Below are 19,022 nucleotides of genomic sequence, written 5' to 3'. Positions count from 1 at the left end.
TTAATGAAATATATCCCATTCTCTCTCATAATTATGTTTAGTATATCCAGCATCAAACTGATTTAAGGAAGAGAATTACTTAGAGGATTCAGTTAATAAAATTATGTAAGTAACATCTATAAAATTATGTCAGACTAATAGTCACCCAAAATTACATAATTTAAAGTGAACATTAAATCTTAATTATCGCTATTTACTTTCTTAATGCACATTTCTGGTTTCATTGTGCACAATTTATCAATTCATGTTATTCCAAAGAAAAAAAAACAAAAGTCATGTATTTCTTGCTTCATCCCTCAAATGACTTACCTTTTTGGCTATGGCCACACAGGCTATTGGTTTTTAACTCTTAAGCTTAATAGTTATTTAGGCATGGTTTTTAGGCTTGTTGATATTGCAGCATTTCTAAAATCTTACAGATTACTAATTCAGTGTTAATTCAGTGATTAAATGCTAATCAACGTTAATGTAATATAAAGGTTAAGGCAATAATTTAAAAAAAGAAGCATTACCATTGACATTCTTCAGCCTCCATGTCTCAGTCCAAAAGCCTCTTCAAAAATGTGTTCAGGACAGCAGTATTCCTACATGTGTGGAGTGTTTAGTCCTCCAATTAACTGCAAACTCAAATGCAGGTTTAGTCGCATTATTTTTTAGAAACTACCCAATCAGTTGCAGATGGATGAAATGGCTCATGTTTAAGCAGCTGTAAGAAGTTAAATGTGCCTTTTGTTCTATTCCACTGTGCTCTGTCTAGCTTTTTTTCAACTTGTCCCATGTGAGTGTTTGCCCCTTACTCTCCATAGAAATAATATTTTTATTTTTTCAAGATTTTTGAAAAATTCTCTGTAGATGGCCCTTTGCTTCCGTTCAATTTTATTATCAAATTATCAGGGCCTAGAGATTTTACAACAAATGTTCACGTGTTTCCATATTGCAAACAGGATCATAATAGATGATATTTGAAAATAGTGGCCTGCTTCAATTCTGTCCATGTCCATTTATGCGCTTAAGGAGCCTTTGTCATTCAATACGGCACTCTTGAGACAGACAGAGCATGTCAGAAGCATTTCTTCAGCCTGTTTTTATATGTGTCACCTGATAACAAACTAAAACAATGTGTGCATGTTTGCTTTTATTTGGGCACAGGAAGACAGCTGCTGATAAAATCAGGGCTTTGACATTTGACCTCACTACAGTAGTTAGTGCTGACACAAGCGTCTTATTTGGGCTTCAGGCTATCGTGGATACAGTCGACAACCTCCTCCGACCAGAGGTACTGAAATCCTGGCAAGATATGAACACCACGGAGCAGACGCACGCCGCAACCATGTTACTTGATACCATGGAGGAAGGAGCCTTTGTCCTTGCTGACAATTTAATGGAACCGGCCATCGTAAAAGTACCAGCCAGTAATATAAGTGAGTGCGAACGATACGCAAAACTAATTGAACTGTCAAGTATGTAAATGGTTTATTTAGTGTGTTGCATTTAATCAGCTTGAGTTCGCAGGTTGCAAGAATGAAATTAGAATGACAAAATTACAGTCCTGCTGACAAATAACAACACCTAAAACCACCCTAAATTGGTTTGCTGGGCTTAGCCAGCCACCAGTCTGGCATCCATTGCTCAGTCTGGTCTAGTTTGATGGTTTTAAAGGGGTTTTGGGCAATTGTCAACTTGGCTAAGCTTTGAGACTAGCTGGCCAATAAGCTTAACCAGCTGAACACCTGCTTGTCGATGCTGAGTGACCAGGTAGATATGTTGAAAACCAGCTTTGCCAGGCTGGCAGACAAGTTCATCTTATGCCATCTAATAAAATCCTAATCTGGTTCTCTGGTTTTAGCTGCTCCCCAGGCTGGTTTCCACTCTTCAGGCTGGTCTAGTTTTATAGTTTTAGAGGGGTTTGGGACATTTGTCAACTGAGCCAGGCTGGTAGACCAGGCAGACCTGATGAAACCCAGCTTAGTCAGGTTAGGAAACCAGTTAAACCAGCAAATAATCTTAGACTGGTCTTTTCGGAAGGGACATACAAGCACATGAATCTTGGCTTATTTTTTTCTCTGTTTACATCTGATGAAGTAACATTATGAAACACAATTTCTCTCTGCAGTCTTGGATGTTTACGTGCTGAGCACAGATGGGCAGGTTCAAGATTTCAGGTTTCCCCAGAGCAGCAGTGGTGGTATTTCCATCCAGTTGTCTTCCAATACTGTCAAGCTCAACAGTCGTAATGGTACACTGCAACCCATGCACAAACACATGCACACATGCGATCATTGTACTGTCAAATAATTGAGTCTATAGAGAATGAGAACATATACTGTATGATTCAGTTGCTCCTGTCACTATGGAGATAGCAATACTCTCATGGTCAGAGAAAGATCTGAACATAAATTTAACATACTGCTCAACATATGTTGTTTTCGACAAAATTAGCCAACCTGCTGCTGGGTCACTTTGAGAAATCTGAGAAACATTCCACTTACTGAAGTTAGAAACTTGTAAACACTGAAGTTTGAGAACATCTGGTAATTGGATTGTCATGTTTGCGGATGTATGTTGTTTTTTTTTATATATAAATATCTACAGTACATTAAAAAATAAATATCTGTGTCATATTTCATCACAAAATAAAGTAAATAATGTTTTGCATAAAGACCGCAGTGCCGCAGGTTAGCCCGAAACTGCACACAGACACACTCCCTTCTGTCTTTAAACAGGCACTCAGTGCTAGTGACAGACATGAAACAAGAACTAAAGGGGTGTTCATAGCCAAAGTTATCTTCCCCTTGCCCTTTCCCTTGCTCCGCTGATGAAGATGTGGGATTTCCGTGTATGATTAAAATACTCAAGTTGCGTTACGACATCCATTCTCGTATTCATTTTAATAGCAGCTTTATTTCTTCTATAGTGATGTACAGACTCTGAATGTTGATTATATGTCTTGTTGAGTTTGAAATGCACTTTATGTTGATGCATGTAGCGTAATAATGCAGGTATTAAGTTAAAACGTTGAGTTAGTAATTAGAGACTTTTTAGCTAAGGACCCTAATGAAAATTAACCATGGTTTTACTAGTAATATTGTAGTAACCATGACCGTAATAACAAGGACTGTTGTCACCATGGTTTTCTTAGCAGAAACCATGTTTTTGATAGAATTAACCATGGTTTTATGTAGTAATACTGTAGTAGCCATAGAGTAACCATGGTTTTACTATAGTATTATTGTAGTAGCCATTACTGAAGTAACAATGACTGCTGTCACCATTGTTTTCTTGGCAGAAATCATAGTTTTGTTACAATTAACCATTGTTTTACAACAGAAATACTGTAGTTTCCACATAGTACCTTTGATTTTACTATAGTATTGTAACCATGACAGTAACCATGTTAATTTTGTGGTTACCATAATTTTTACTACAAATACAATGTTTAAACTATGGTTACTTTAGTAAAACCATGGTGATTTGTAGTGAGGGCAAATCTCTTGAAGTGTATGTTACCAAATAGAATATTTTTACTTTTGGATTTGGCAGTAATATTTTCTTTTTCCCTGAACAAAGAAAGCAAACTTGAAAAGTTTTCTTGAGATTCTCTTACATTGTTATAGACTTTCATGAGAAATCAATTGTGCTGTTTCCTCTATGCAGGTGTTGCCAAGTTGGTTTTTGCCCTTTATAAGAACTTGGGACAGTTTCTAAGCACAGAGAACGCAACAATCAAGCTTGGCCATGAGGCTAATGGACGCAATTTCACAGTGGCTGTGAATTCTGACGTCATTGCTGCCTCGATAAACAAGGAGTCCAGTCGTGTATTTATATCGGAGCCTGTAATTTTCACCATGGAGCACATTGACGTAAGTGCAAGCAATAAACAAACAAAGAGATCGTAAAAACAGCAGGATGGCAAAGCGAGACAGTGAAGAAAGCGAAAATAAAAACAGTCTCGATTCAAACACCCTACAAGGTCACATAGGAGTTTGTTTAAGCCATCGAACATGAAATTAACAAAGTCTGAACCAATGTTAATTACAAGCCTTGACCGAATTCTTAATGAAAACTAATTCGTTTGTCGACATTAGGATGAAAATGATGCAATTTCCCTTTTTTGGAGTGGAAAATTAACTTCCAGATTAGCTATACAATGCAGGATTAAATTACCATAGGACCAATTATCGTCTCGCTCTCTCCTAAAGTGTCAGGAGCTCTCCCAGAGGAGACCCAGCTTGATTTTTGCTCTCTATCAAAGTAATTGTGTGATTTCTACAGACATGCCTTCAAATCATTCTGCCCCCTGTTAGCACCTCATATAATCAATAGTCACATGCTAGATTTCGCACTCATTTAACCATATTAGATTCTTTAGTCGTTTATGTGCAAACACAGCTATCAATTATCAATTCATTATCATCTGCTAACCCATCAAAAAAGTTTCCTGGTCATTTCTGTTATGCAGTACCTTCTGAGCTCTGTAACTTTTAAAAATGAATATGTTTGTGTTGTAGTTTAAGAAAGTATTGCTATTAATAAGTATAGTAGACTTTCAGGAATATGCTCTGTTCAAGCTAAGCACAGAATTGTATTAATTATAACTTGACTATTTATAAAATGGGGGGGGAAATTAACAGAATGGAATATAAGAGAATGGAAATAGAGCTAAAGTTAGCCCTTGTGCAGTGAGAGATTGAGATATGGTTTCATGAGACTGACAACTTAATTTACTTTTTTTAATAAACTTTTTACATTTTCAGAATATTAGAACTGAATTCTATAGTTTTAACAGGGTTGAATGTTTTGAAGTGCACAAACCAAATAATACCACAAATTAATTACCAAATTAATCAATTCCATTGCTAATAGAACTCATGTTGGTGCTGTTGTTTTCTCACAAAAAAAAATATTTCACTTTCTGGAGGATGAAGGAACTGGATGATTAATGCACTGGCTTTCATTAGTCAAAGGAATATTACAAGAGACTAACAGGATGGAAAGTAATATTGGGTTTACAAGACAAACCTATAAAATTAGAGCAATATCAATATAATATGTATTCATAAATTGCCATTATTATTATTATTATTATTATTATTTAGTTATAAATAATGTATAATAATTATGTATAAGTTAGTGTATATATCTCATGTGGACAAGGCAAAAAATGTCAACATATGCTAAAATTCATACCTACTGTATGTTCACTTAATTGTGATATTTTGATAAAAGGAAATAAGACTAATATGATTTCCAGCTTTAAAACTTGTGAGTTTGATATTTTATCCAGTATATTAAGATGGGCACATAAAAATGCACTTCATAGCAGGAATGATCTTTTTGTCTGCTCTCAATTTCAGATGCAGCATTACTATAACTCCAACTGCTCTTTCTGGAACTATTCAGAGAGAACCATGATGGGATACTGGTCCACTCAGGGCTGCAAACTCATCCACGCTAATAAAAGTCATACCACCTGCTCCTGTAGTCATCTCACCAACTTTGCGGTGCTCATGGCTCATCGAGAGCTGCTGGTAGGATATGATCTTTATAAATATTTAAGCTTTTGTCTGAGTGTTACTGTGAAACCCAGCTGTGATAATAGACACTGCCAATGCTTATCTGTATGCCAGCCACTGTGAACTGATAATTCACTGGATTGCAGATGGATGCAAACAGCCCATTAAATGGACCACATTCTAATCTTTTTTTTTTTTTTTTTTTTGTATTTAGACCCCCCATTCACATTCCATAAAGGAGGGAGCTTTGCATTGTGAATGTTACACAGTTTCCCATCTCTTACGTAAACCTGAGTTCCCTATCTGTCACTCACTCGACGTTGTGTCGATGTAGTGCTTTTTGAAAAAAGGCCAATGGGAATTGGCGAGTAGAATTTGCATTCCACTGCCCCGGACATACGGGTATAAAAGGAGCTGGTATGCAACCACTCATTCAGATTTTCTCTTCAGAGCCGAGCGGTTCTATTCATTAAGCTGAATTCACCTGCCGAGTTCATTCACCTCATCTGCTGGATCTTATGGCGCATTTCAGCGGCTTCTCCCCCTCTGCACCCATGGAGTGCAGAGATCGCCACCAGGCGCTTCAGCAGAACATCAAAAAGAGTATATTTTCAAACTCTAAAAGAGCGGCACACACGGAACGTCTTTTTAAAGATGCCTTTCCATTTGTGTGTTATTCCTGGTTGCGGTCGTTATCTCTCCGCTTCTGACGGCCACGATCGCTGTCTAACGTGTCTGGCCACGCGGAGACTTCGTTTGTGGATGGGTCTTGTCCTCATTGCGAGAACATGACCATGGCAACGTTGCGGTCACGGCTTCTCTTCGTAAGAAAGAAAGCCACCCCAGCGGCTCCCCGTCCTTCTACCTATGGGTATGAGGCCATGTCGGTTAGCACTGGGGGCGATTTGGGGACTCCAATGGGACCACCTCTGCCGGGTAACCCCCCATGGACCTCCCATTCCTCAGCATGCTTGCTTGCCCCGGTCAGGCTCTCGGATGAGACCGCCGGCTTGTCTCAGGATTAGTCCGACCTCTTATTCGGGGCCCGGGAAGATGATGAGTTATCAAGCACAGCATCGGAGAGCGGGTTTTTCCACTCTGACACGGAGGCTTTGGCTGGGCTTCCCCCTTCAGGTGTGGTCGCCCAGTCTCAGGCCGACGCGGAGATGACGGACATGATTGATTCGTGGCAGTAGACCTGAATGATGTGTAATTTCACGTCTCTGTCTTACCTTGACACAGACCCTTCCTGCGGTTTGCTTTCGAGGGCCGAGCATACCAGTACAAGGTCCTCCCCTTCAGCTTGTCCTTGTCCCCTCGCATCTTTACGAAGGTCGCAGAGGCAGCACTTGCCCCGCTAAGGGAAGTGGGCGTCCGCATCCTCAATTACCTCGAAGACTGGCTAATACTAGCTCACTCTTGGGATATGTTGTGTGTGTACAGGGACCTAGTGCTCACAAACCTCAGCCGACTGGGGCTTCGGGTCAACTGGGAAAAGAGAAAGCTCTCCCCTGTTCAGAGCATCTCTTTTCTTGGCTTGGAGTTGGACTCAGTCTCGATGACAGTGCGCCTCACGAACGAGCGCGCACTGTCGGTGCTGAACTGTCTGAAGGCGTTCAGACAGAAGACAGTGGTTCCACTGAAACTTTTTCAGAGGCTCCTGGGGCATATGGCATCCTCAGCAGTTGCCACACCGCTCGGGTTGATGCATATGAGACCACTTCAGCACTGGCTTCAGACCCGAGTCCCGAGATGGGCATGGTGCCGCGGGACACATCGCGTGGTCATCACGCCGATCTGTCGCCGCCTCTTCAGCCTTTGGACCGACCTTGCATTTCTATGGACAGGGGTTCCCATAGAGCAGGTCTACATGCGTGTCGTGGTTATGACGGACGCCTCCAAGACGGGCTTGGGCACCGTATGCAACGGGCACACAGCCGCCGGCTCCTGGACTGGCCCGCGGCTGCTTTGGCACATCAACTGCCTCAAGTTGTTGGCAGTACTGCTCGCCCTGCGGAGGTTCCAGCCGTTGATCCAGGGCAAGCACGTGTTGGTTTGGACAGACAACACGGCGACGGTAGCGTACATCAACTGTCAAGGCGGTCTACGCTCCCGTTGCATGTCACAACTCGCCTGCCGTCTCCTCCTCTGGAGTGAGCAGCGCCTCAAGTCGCTACGAGCCACTCACATCCCGGGCAACCTCAACACCGCAGCGGATGCACTGTCATGACAGGTTACGCTCAGGGGAGAGTGGAGACTCCACCCCCAGGTGGTCCAGCTGATTTGGAGTTGATTCGGTCGAGCACAGGTAGACCTGTTTGCTTCCCAGGAATCCTTCCACTGCCCGCTTTGGTAGGCCCTGACCGAGGCACCCCTCGGTATAGACGCATTGGCACACAGCTGGCCCCCTGGACTACGCAAATACACGTTTCCTCCAGTGAGCGTACTTGCACAGACCCTGTGCAAGGTCAGGGAAGACGAGGAGCAGATCATCCTAGTAGCACCCTACTGGCCCACCCAGACATGGTTCTCGGATCTCACGCTCCTCGTGACAGCCCCCCCCCCGGTGAATTCCCCTGAGAAAGGACCTTCTTTCTCAGGGAAGGGCAACATCTGGCACCCACGACCAGACCTCTGGAATCTCCACGTTTGGCCCTTGGATGGGACATGGAAGACCTAATTGGTCTACCACCCACGGTGGGGTTTACAGGGTGCTCCCTTTGAGCCCCTGGAGTCAGTTGAGCTTAAGGCACTCTCTTTGAAGACTTCCCTCCTGAATGCACTCACTTCCATCAAGAGGGTAGGGGACCTGGAGTTCGTGCGAATCGTGCCTGGAGTTCGTTCTGGGATACTCTCACGTGATCCTGAGACCCTGACCAGGCTATGTGCCCAAGGTTCCCATGACCCCGTTTAGGGATCAGGTGGTGAACCTGCAAGCGCTGCCCCAGGAGGAGGCAGACACAGCTTTGGCATTGCTGTGTCTGGTGCGTGCTTTATGCATTTATTTGGATCGCACGCAGAGGTTTAGAAGCTCCGAGCAGCTCTTTGTCTGCTTTGGTAGACAGCGGAAACGAAGCACTGTCTCCAAACAGAGGATTGCCCACTTGGTCGTTGACGCCATCATGATGGCATATCACGCCCAGGATGTGCCGCCCCCCGTGGGGCCGCGAGCCCACTCTACTAGGAGTTTAGCGGCCTCCTGGGCCCTGACCAGTGGCACCTCTTTGGCAGACATCTGCAGAGCAGCGGGCTGGGCAACACCCAACACCTTTGCGAGGTTCTGTAATCTCCGGGTTGTGCCGGTTTCGTCCCGTGTGTTGTCAGGTCCGAACAGGTAAGTTCCGGGACAGCTGGCTGGGTTTATCGCTTGCACATAGCGCCCTTCCCCTCCCGTGACGTGAAGACGTGCGCTTTTGACTCCCAGTCATGTTCACAAGGTGTGATCCCTGGAAGACTTTCTTCCTTAGCCCTGTGGCAGACGAGTTTGCGGAGAAACTCGCTGCCGGCCCAGTACATGTACTAACTAGACCCTGTACTGAGGTAGGTGCTCCACATGTGGTGGTTCCCCGTAGGTGACCCCATGTGATATCTTCCGCCAAATCATTTCCCTGTCGGTAAACTGCGTCTGCCTTGGACAGAGGCCCCTCTGCCCCCGGTCACCATGTTTGTAGAAACTCCTCCCCCTTTGGGTAGGACCTACCATGGGACTTTTCCAAATTACATACTTCCGACAAGACTCGGTAAGGCCATGTGATGTATTTCCATTCAAAATACCCCCCCCCCTTTTCTCTGGGCGGGGTGTGGTCTCCGTGGTGTCTTCCCTTGGGAGTGACCCCCCCCCCCCGACCTAGACATTTATGGCCCCCAGTCGGTTGACAAATTCCACTCTGTTTGGGGAGAAAAAAGAGGAAAAGAGGCCACGGCTGGGCAAGCCTGTCCCTATTTTTTGGTCAGTTGACTTGTTCCCGAAGGACCGTTCGACACTCACAAGAGTGTTGGGGGAGGTTACGTGACGGCCTGGTGTGCTGGCTACGAGGCACACAGCGGTCTGCCCGTCTTGCACCGCCAGTCCACGTAACACAGTTCAGCTAGTTGTGGCATTTTGTATAGGGACCCCTAGTGCGACTACATCAACACAACGTAGAGTGAGTGACATATTGGGAAAGTCCTGGTTACTTTCGTAACCTCCGTTCCCTGATGGAGGGAACGAGACGTTGTGTCCCTCTTGCCACAACACTGAGCTACTCGCTGAAATGGCCGGGACCTTGTCTCAGCTTCTCAGCACAAAACCTGAATGAGTGGTTGCATACCAGCTCCTTTTATACCCTTATGTCCGGGGAAGAGGCATGCACATTCCACTCGCCAATTCCCATTGGCCTTTTTTCAAAAAGCAGAGGTGTTTGGGGCTCCCAAGTGTGACCCCTAGTGTCACTACATCGACACAACGTCTCGTTCCCTCCATCAGGGAACGGAGGTTACGAAAGTAACCAGGACGTTTTTGTCCGAACCAACTTCGACCACATCCTGTTATTTGCAGCTGTCTGTTGCATTGCGCTGGGTAGCCCCACCCACTGCACAGTCTCATTGGTCCAATCCGATGCTCCATATAGCCGTAAAGTAAACAACAAATATATTTTGATTGGCTGTAATTGTGCATCGTGCAGCATTTTTGCTTTCAGTGTGGACAGATGAATGACTTATTACCGGAAACTTGCTTGTTGAACCTGGTTAAGACACCATATCAGAGTTTGCCTTCATAGTAGACTTCAAACTCTTTTCAAAAGATCAAAGAAAACCTTTCTTCTTTTTTTTTTTTTTGCATTTAAATTCCTTAGTTTCATCACTCTCTCTATCTGTTTGTTTGTTAGGTTCCAGACAAAATCCAGGAGCTGTTGTTGAGCGTCATCAGTCGTGTGGGTATTGTGGTGTCCCTCATCTGTCTGGCAATGAGCATCTTCACCTTCTGTTTCTTCAGAGGACTTCAGAGCGACAGGAACACCATCCACAAGAACTTGTGCATCAACATCTTCATTGCAGAGCTCATCTTCCTCATCGGCATCGACATGACAGAGCCCAGGGTAAAGTTACAGTTGATGGATGTGATGTTTTCAGCTGCACATGGTCTCATCAAAATGGCTTACCCCTAGAGTTGTGTCCGCAACCTCCAAGACATCTTCCTCTTGAAATCTAGCTGCAATTAGACTAGAGATCAACCAATATAGATTTTTCAATGACCAAGCAGGCTCGATTATTGGCCGATATTTGGCAATTTTGATCAGTGCGTGGCGTGACTTGTTTGGACACATGATTTAGATGAATGTATGTTTTTTCTAGTTTTTCAGGCTCATAAACGCATATGTTCGCCCCACAGGTGGCCTGCTCCATAATCGCAGGAATTCTGCATTACTTTTTCCTGGCATCTTTCACTTGGATGTGTTTGGAGGGGGTTCAGCTCTATCTGATGCTTGTGGAAGTCTTTGAGAGTGAATATTCACGCAGGAGGTATTTCTATATAGTGGGATATCTCCTCCCTGGTCTGGTCGTGGGTCTGTCCGCTGCAGTCGACTACAGGAGCTACGGGACCAAAAAAGCGTAAGCGACTTTGAATGTCTTCTTTGATTTAAAAAAAGATGCAATGCTGTCTGTGTGAGCACACCATAAGCCAGCAGATCCATTGGTACCACGCGCACACACACACACACACACACACACACAGACTTCAGAGGATGCCTTACAATACAAAATGCGGTTTCCATGCAGGGCTGTATGCGTTAGTGTCTTTTGTTCAAAGAGCCTCTGGTGACCTGTTGTTTGTAAATGCTCTCTAACGGAGATGAGGGCCGCATGAGAAAGAGGCTTTTACGCAGATTAATGGCAGTGCTTCAGTCCTGTCTGGGCTCTTGTGTTCCTTTTTATAACATAATCAGGTGGACATGTCTTGGCCCTGCCTGCCGCATCACTGTTAATACTGCAAGCAGAGGTTTGCTGTCATTTTCAAACGTGTATGGGTGATTCATCAATTAGGGGAACTATTCTGTCACCTAGATTCATTTGAAAGATAATTTTTTTTTAAACACATTTAAGTTAAAAAAAATAAAAAATAAAAAAATAAAAAAAAAAATATATATATATATATATATATATATATATATATATATATATATATATATATATATATATATATAGATTGAAATTGCTCAGAAAGACTGTGTGAAGGCAAATCCTATGTGGCTTTCTGTTTTGTGTTGACTTACTATTGAAAGAGGAAGTTTTGGCAGGACATACTGTATGGAAGAGTCCCTTATTTTTTTAAATGCCATTAGGCTTTAGTCGGTTGGAGATGGTATTAAAGGGAGGGAAATTATCTTTCTACAAAACATTTGAAAATCTGAGTGGTGCAGGATGTCATCAATATTTTTGGTCCATTTTCCCGAAAGAGAAAGAATACATTTTAAATGCATGTATGTTAAGTGTATTAACGCTTACAAATACACTGGGTAGCATATAGATTTTTGTATCATGTCCTTTTGATTATTTTTTATCCTATTTTAATAGGAGTGTTGAAATGGCACATATGGCAGAATTTCTCTATTTTAGGTTTGTCCCTTACCCAGACTTTTTAATTTCCCCTCTATATTACATTTATGAAAAATGTTAAAATCAGGGAAATTCTATTGTTCACTTTTACCTAAGGACTTACAAAACATATTTTCCTATTCATTTGGTAATTATGTCTACAATTTGCAATTATTTTATCACTAAGAATCACTGTTCCCAATACGGTTGTCTTTACCATCACACTAATTATTTTGGAGCTTGAGTTTTTCACTTGATATGGCGTGGTCAAGCGTTGTCCGGAGAGAGAGAAAGCGATAAGTGTGCACACACCTGAGCCTTATAATGTCTAACACCTGTTTCTAACTGCAGTAAGCATTGGGTAGAGTGATATAAAGGGACCACGCCAGAGATGAGAGAGTGAGAGAGAGAGAGAGAGCTACCAGTCAGAAAGAGACTGTGTGAAACTGTGACCTAATGAGTCTTATGCTGAAAAGCTATCTTTAGTTTGTTTAATTAAATGTCATACCTTTGAGTTGAAGAACCCAGTTCCCTGTGTCCTCCTTTCCCTCCCTACATCGAGTCTTTACACTTGGTTATGATTGAAATGAGATGTAACATAGAAGCACATCTCAGTAGAGTGACCATTTGATTTTAATATTTTTACATTATGATCTGAGAGTAGGTTTATTAAATGTCATCAACAAACAGATTATTATTTGAGAAACAATCAATTTATTTTTATTTATTTTTTAATTCAGAGTGTAACAATTATGGAAAGGAGGAAGCTGGGGCTGGCTTGACAAAACACGTAGATATTTATTATTGCACTTTTCAGCCACACACAATAAGGCCACTTTTCAGCAGTACACAAAAGGTTTGCTTTTCAGCAACACCACACTGACAAGCAGATATACACAAACAGCTTTACGCATCTCTCTCTCTCGTCTGCCGCTGTCTCCTCTCCTCAAATACTCCCGCTGCCCTTCACTGGAACGCGAGACCTGTGTGGCACACAGGAGGAGCTCATTCACCACTTATCTTCCCAGCCTCGCTCTGCCCAGACGCCGCTAGGCCCCTCCCTGTTTGCCACATAACCCCCATCGCCAAACTCAGGTCTGGGAATTCTCCGGCCTGTGACATACTCCCCCCTCATTTCTATGGAGGGAGCTTTGATGTGTCGTGATAGTCAACGGATCCGACCTGCATGTGCCTGGGTGTGGAAACAGGACGAGGGAGAGGAGAAGGGGAGAATAGAGAGAGAGAGAAGGAGCAGAGAGGAGAGAGAGAGGAGAGAGAGACGGGCTGGCCCTCAGCTCGCTGTCTTGCTTCCGTCTGAGATGCCGGGCGATGGCACTGGACCCCTCAGCCGTCCCTTTCGGTTGACGGTTGATGCAGACTGTGAGACCGGAGTGGCACACAAGTGGAGCTCATTCACCACTTATTTTCCCGGCCTCGCTCTGCCCAGACACTGCTCGGCCCGCCCTGCTCGCCACACAGAGTTATCTGAATGCTAGCTAACTTCTTGTATTAGCAAGTCCAAGGTTTATCCAACATTTTCTCATGAGAAATGTCATTACCATCAAACAAACACAATTTCAACAATGAATAAACTTTTTATTTTATTTTATTGTATTTTATTTTATTATTTAATGTAGTCAAATGTGCCTCTAATTAAAGAATCATCAGTATAGTGTTATGAATGCAAGGCTTGTAGCGTTGTATTTGGCTCATATCTTTCTACGGTTTCTAAGAGAGTTTTAACAATGACATTATTTATATGATCAGTGTTTCTTGCTAGAGGTCACAGAATAGATAAACTAGATCCATTACAGGAAATTAGTCTTTTTGAGCAGTGTTTAATAGACTAATGCATGGCTGGAATCAACCTGTATAAAACATTGTAACATAGCCCACACAATCCTGTTTCAGTGCTAGATACCCTTCTCAATGTGCATGTTAAATAGTGATGTTTAATACTTAGGTAAAGTTTTGAACAACATGTACCTCGTCCTACACCATTTGTGCTGGGCACATGAATGTTACCTTATTTCAAACAATTTTGCATTTTATTTGTTTTCTTAGTATAGCTATGTTTTAGGGAACTTTTATGACATATATTGTTATTTTTTATATTTATTTTAATATAATTCACAATTTTCATTTTTATCCCAATCAAATATTGCACTATATTATCATTGTCAATCACAGTAGTAAAATGTAAAAAAAAAAAAAAAAAGTAAAATTGTCTAGTTTTATCTGTCTTTTCTGTTTTCATTTACCTGATCATTTTACAAATGTACTGCATGTCATTCAATTTGTGTATGTACATTTGATATCTTGATATAGCCAATATGTATATTTTAAATAATCGTAAATATCTTTTCATAAAAGTAAGCCAGGGCTGTAGCAACCATTATAACCTGAGGTGGGTGTATATGTCATCCTTTCTTCTAGAAATATTTATAGGAAATAAAACATTAAATTAGATTTATATTTTTAGAAAATTATACATTACAATATACAATAGTGGCCAGCCGCCTAAACAACACAGAAGCTTCCGTCAACCGGTCGGTTCGGCAGTGGACTGAACCAGTGCTTAAGTGGTTAACAGTACAGCTTAAGGGGGTGCTTGTCAGGACTACAGGGCAAACGATGTCAGGTTAATGATGCTAATGTTACTTAAAAAAAAAAAAAAAGATTGATTTGCTCATAATGAAAGTAATAAAATTATGTCATAACCTTGTCTGGAGAGTAGCACATAATTTACTTACCCTGATAGCACACGTACTTCACCCAAACATCTATTTGAAGTGTGTGTTTACATCTGGAAGGCGTATTTTTAGGTTGTTTGGTTATTTGCAATACGTCTATAAGACATTTCCTCTCGGATGTCAATAAGACATTCGTCAGAATGAGTCTTTGAGATGTTTATGATTCAGAATGTTTGTAAATCTGACCTTTTTAAGATATTTAGTTAATTAGAATGCAATGCTTTCCAGATGAAAAGATCTAAAAAAGACATCTCTGAGATTTACATGTGCTATCTGAGTAAATATTAAAAAAGACCCATTTTCTCACTGTCAGTGACATTAAAACGTGTACACTCTCACTCTCACATGCACATATGCAGCACCTGCAGGAATAGAGAATGAAGCTGCATAGTAGGGATGTGCCTGAAGCTGAATACCTTATTCAGAAAGGCACGTCTACTGACTTCAGAACAAATAACAGATTCATCTGAATAATACAAAAAAAATATTTGTTTGACTGATTATCTAAGAGGCACAAGCATAAAGCGATATTTTAAATAAACATATACAAAATGATAAAGTATATATGAATCTGTGCAGCCAATATTTCTAAAGTGTAAACCTTATGTAAATGCGCACGTTGTGATTTCAGATCAGATGGGTCTCGACTCCGCTTGCGGTCTCTGGTAATTGTGCGCATCTGGAGCTTATCAAGTGTAACATTAACTAAGATACGACATGATGTACACTTTCCACTTCTTGAAATGTCTATTTTAATGTATCACATGATACACACATGATTCCCATGTATTTATTTATAGCCTAAACCTGAGCGCGATGTTAAATTCCTGACCTGAAGTGATTTCAAGTCGAAGCCCGTCTATCCGTCTTTTAAAGTTGACCACATTTATGTCCACATCAGCGATTATGGAAATTATCTGGTTAAAAATGTATTCTGAAAAAAAAAGTTAAAGTGCTCCATAAAAGTTTAAATGCTCCAAATGCCTCCTTATGTAAAACGAAAAACTGAAACATGCTCCATCATTTTTTTTCTTCTACTTCTTTAAACTGTGCTACCTCTGGTAAGGTGCTATATAAATGTATTATTATTATTATTATTATTATTATTATTATTATTATTATTTAACCATATAATGGTGTCCTATCATAAAAAAATCCTGATAGATTTACGGGACTTTCACCTGCTTATTGGCTATAATGATTTTATTTTATTTTGAATTTGTATTTATTATTCACTGTAAAATGTGTGCTTGACATTTAACATTTTGCTTGACACCTCCTGCCGTCAGAATAATGTTGTTATACATGAACAGACAAACGAAAATTCTGTTTCATGCAGATATTAATATCAGAAATACCAGCAGAAACCAAAGTTAACAACATATTCCACAGTTAATGTAGCCTACAAATTCAGCTTCACCTGGTAAGAAAAAAAGAATAAAATAATATTTTTGTAAATAATAAAAATTATTATAATTATTATTATTATTAGGCTATTATTATAAAAAGGCATATACGAGGCATATTTTATTTATAGAAATTATAAATGTAAGAGTAACACTTATAAATGGACGTTTCATTTAGTTTTGACGCACTTCCGGTTGAAGCGCAGCCCACACCCGGTTCTATCCGAATACAGAGACAGATACAGATAATTTTGTCATATACAAATACAGATACAGATAATGGCTTCGCTGCACACCCTACTGCATGGATACAAGGATGGTTAAATAAAAAATGGCATGCTTGATTTAAGTTTTTATTTGTCAAATGAAATTTAGAATTATTGTCAAAATATAACAAATTTGGTAAATGGTAAAATTCACTCTACCTCTTCGCTCTCTCACGAACCCCCTGGGGTTCACGAACACCATTTGGGAAACCCTTCCCTAAATTCCTGCTGCTTGTTAAGGAGAGATGTGCTTGGTGATTGGTCGTATAATTCCCGCTTGGTGGATGATAAAATGGGGAGAAAAATCCCATAAACTTACATTGAAGTCGGGGCCACAATCTAGGGGCCAGAAAATCATAGAGGCTTGGGAGGTGGGCTCTTTTGACATGGGCTAGTGTGCAACCACCTAGCCACTGCACAGCAATGCACAAACAAACACTCAGAAAACCTTAGTATCCAACAAGAAATGCACTTAAAACACCCAGAACACCTTAGCAACCATGTAGCAACAAAATATATATATATTTATAACACCCTAGCAACGCCTCGGCAAACACCCACATTACCCTTTAAACCACATCGCAACACACTAAAAACCACTCTTAATAAGTGCATACTAACAACCAACCATAACACCCTAGCAACCGCATAACAACACCCAGGTATACAACCAAAACAACTTAGCAACCACTCAAAACACACTAAACATGCAACATGTGAAAAAAGCACTCAGAAAACCTTAGCAACATGATAGCAACACCCTGGCATAGTGGCCATGCACGGCCAAACACTACAAATCGAATGGGATTTTATTTGGTATTTTATTTTTTGTCTTGAAAAACAACATTGAATTTATTGTCTTTGCAGATGCTGGCTCAGGATGGACAATCACTTCATATGGAGTTTTATTGGACCTGTCACCTTCATTATTATGGTACGTTCAGGATCTACTGACAACCTTTGTATTGCTTATGGTTGTATATGCCTTGTGTGTGTATGTGACTGAATGCTGAATGCATGTGTCATGTGAAAAACAAAAAAGAGAATAATATTTCTGTGCAGTTCAGGGCCGCAGGACTGTGTCTCCCTGTTTAAAGAGTAATTGGCGAAATCCTCTAGTGCGAAAACATCGAGCTGCCTTTGTTTCCTCAGTCTTATTCAACAGATTGCAGCTCATTGATTTCTGCTTAGATCGGTTCAGTCTCGGCAGACCCAGTCGATGAGGCCTGCGGGGAGGTTCGTAAATGCTGCTCTTAAGGTTTTATTTACAGAGATGGTTTTGATATGATGCGGCTTTTTCAGTGTGGCATTAAAGCACAATATTGTCCTCTATTGATACTCAGCAGGAAGTTTTTGAGCTATGGGGTCATGACAACCCCATGCAGGGATGAGGACTGAGTGTGAAAAAATGTTGAAGACAAATAATACAAAACAAAAACGTTTATTTGTGTGACTCAACCATAAGGAAGCATCCAGTGACTTTGCTGACAGTGCTGAGCTTGTTTGCCGTGAGATACAGGTCATACGGCACAACGGATTGACAGAGCTGCAGTTTAAGCACACTGTTATTTTCAAGCTGAAAGATTACTGTCTCAGACTACATTGGGAAGGTTAAGAGGAAGTAGGCCTGAGGGAGACAGAGATAGAGAGAGATAGAAAGACTACAGCAGGTGGCATTCACATCTGTCTGGCTGTCTGTTTGCCCTTTAATCTCTGGATGAAAAAGTGTCGTCTTCCTGAAAATCGAAGGACAATTGAGATGTTTGCTGAGGGGTGATTTTATTATATTATTTATGGTTGTATAAACAAACCAGGTGACCGGCATGCTGGGGTGAACTGTGATGGAAGTTGTTTGTTGGAAAAACTTTGGGATCAAACCCTGAGAGCACATGGAGACTTAAGTTAAAAATAGATTTATAGACACACCAACAGTACAAACACTGGTTTACACCAACATAAAATATAGCAAAAAAAGAAATAAAATATATATATATATATATATATATATATATATATATATATATATATATTAAAATGTGTATATATATATATATATATAAACACAAAAATGTTAATTAGTGAAATAGCCAGGAAGAAAAAACAATCTGATTTTCAGATCAATCAAAAGTGTAGTCGACTGATGCGTTTTTAAATGACAATGTCGATTCTTATATAGAGAGCAGGGTGGCAGATGGCCAAAATATTGCCCATACTGTATATATGTAATATTATTATAGCAAATAATGTGTAAACAAAATTACTTAATTTAAATTAACAATTATGTTACACAACATTTACTCAAAACTTAATGTGCATTAACATGGCTGTCAGTAGATTTTGGAACTGATACTGGGTGTAATGACAACTTGTGTTATAGCAGCCTATCTCTAGTGAAAACATATGAAAATATGATCCTCATATGCAGTACATTGCGTTACATTTAGCGCTCAAATCCAAAGATTTAAAAAGAAACAGCGACTATAAAAAGACTCTGACAGGCTACATGAT

General features: G+C 40.9%; 1 protein-coding gene across 9 annotated transcripts in view; it reads left to right on the top strand.

Annotated features, from left to right (window-relative positions):
• The window catches only part of LOC127428165 (adhesion G protein-coupled receptor L2-like), a 188,366-nt gene that overhangs the window by 148,194 nt on the left and 21,150 nt on the right, over window positions 1–19,022 (top strand). For all 9 annotated transcript variants that reach the window (XM_051676306.1, XM_051676305.1, XM_051676304.1 and 6 more), the window contains 7 exons: window positions 1,238–1,421; window positions 2,114–2,236; window positions 3,655–3,860; window positions 5,355–5,528; window positions 10,382–10,591; window positions 10,885–11,105; window positions 17,382–17,448. In XM_051676306.1, coding sequence (XP_051532266.1) covers window positions 1,238–1,421; window positions 2,114–2,236; window positions 3,655–3,860; window positions 5,355–5,528; window positions 10,382–10,591; window positions 10,885–11,105; window positions 17,382–17,448 — 1,185 coding nt within the window. The remainder of the gene's footprint in view (window positions 1–1,237; window positions 1,422–2,113; window positions 2,237–3,654; window positions 3,861–5,354; window positions 5,529–10,381; window positions 10,592–10,884; window positions 11,106–17,381; window positions 17,449–19,022) is intronic.

The sequence above is a fragment of the Myxocyprinus asiaticus genome, chromosome 37 (assembly GCF_019703515.2).
Source record: "Myxocyprinus asiaticus isolate MX2 ecotype Aquarium Trade chromosome 37, UBuf_Myxa_2, whole genome shotgun sequence".
Taxonomy (NCBI): domain Eukaryota; kingdom Metazoa; phylum Chordata; class Actinopteri; order Cypriniformes; family Catostomidae; genus Myxocyprinus; species Myxocyprinus asiaticus.
The sequence above is the reverse complement of the archived record's forward strand: the minus strand, read 5'-3'. Positions and strand labels throughout refer to the sequence as shown.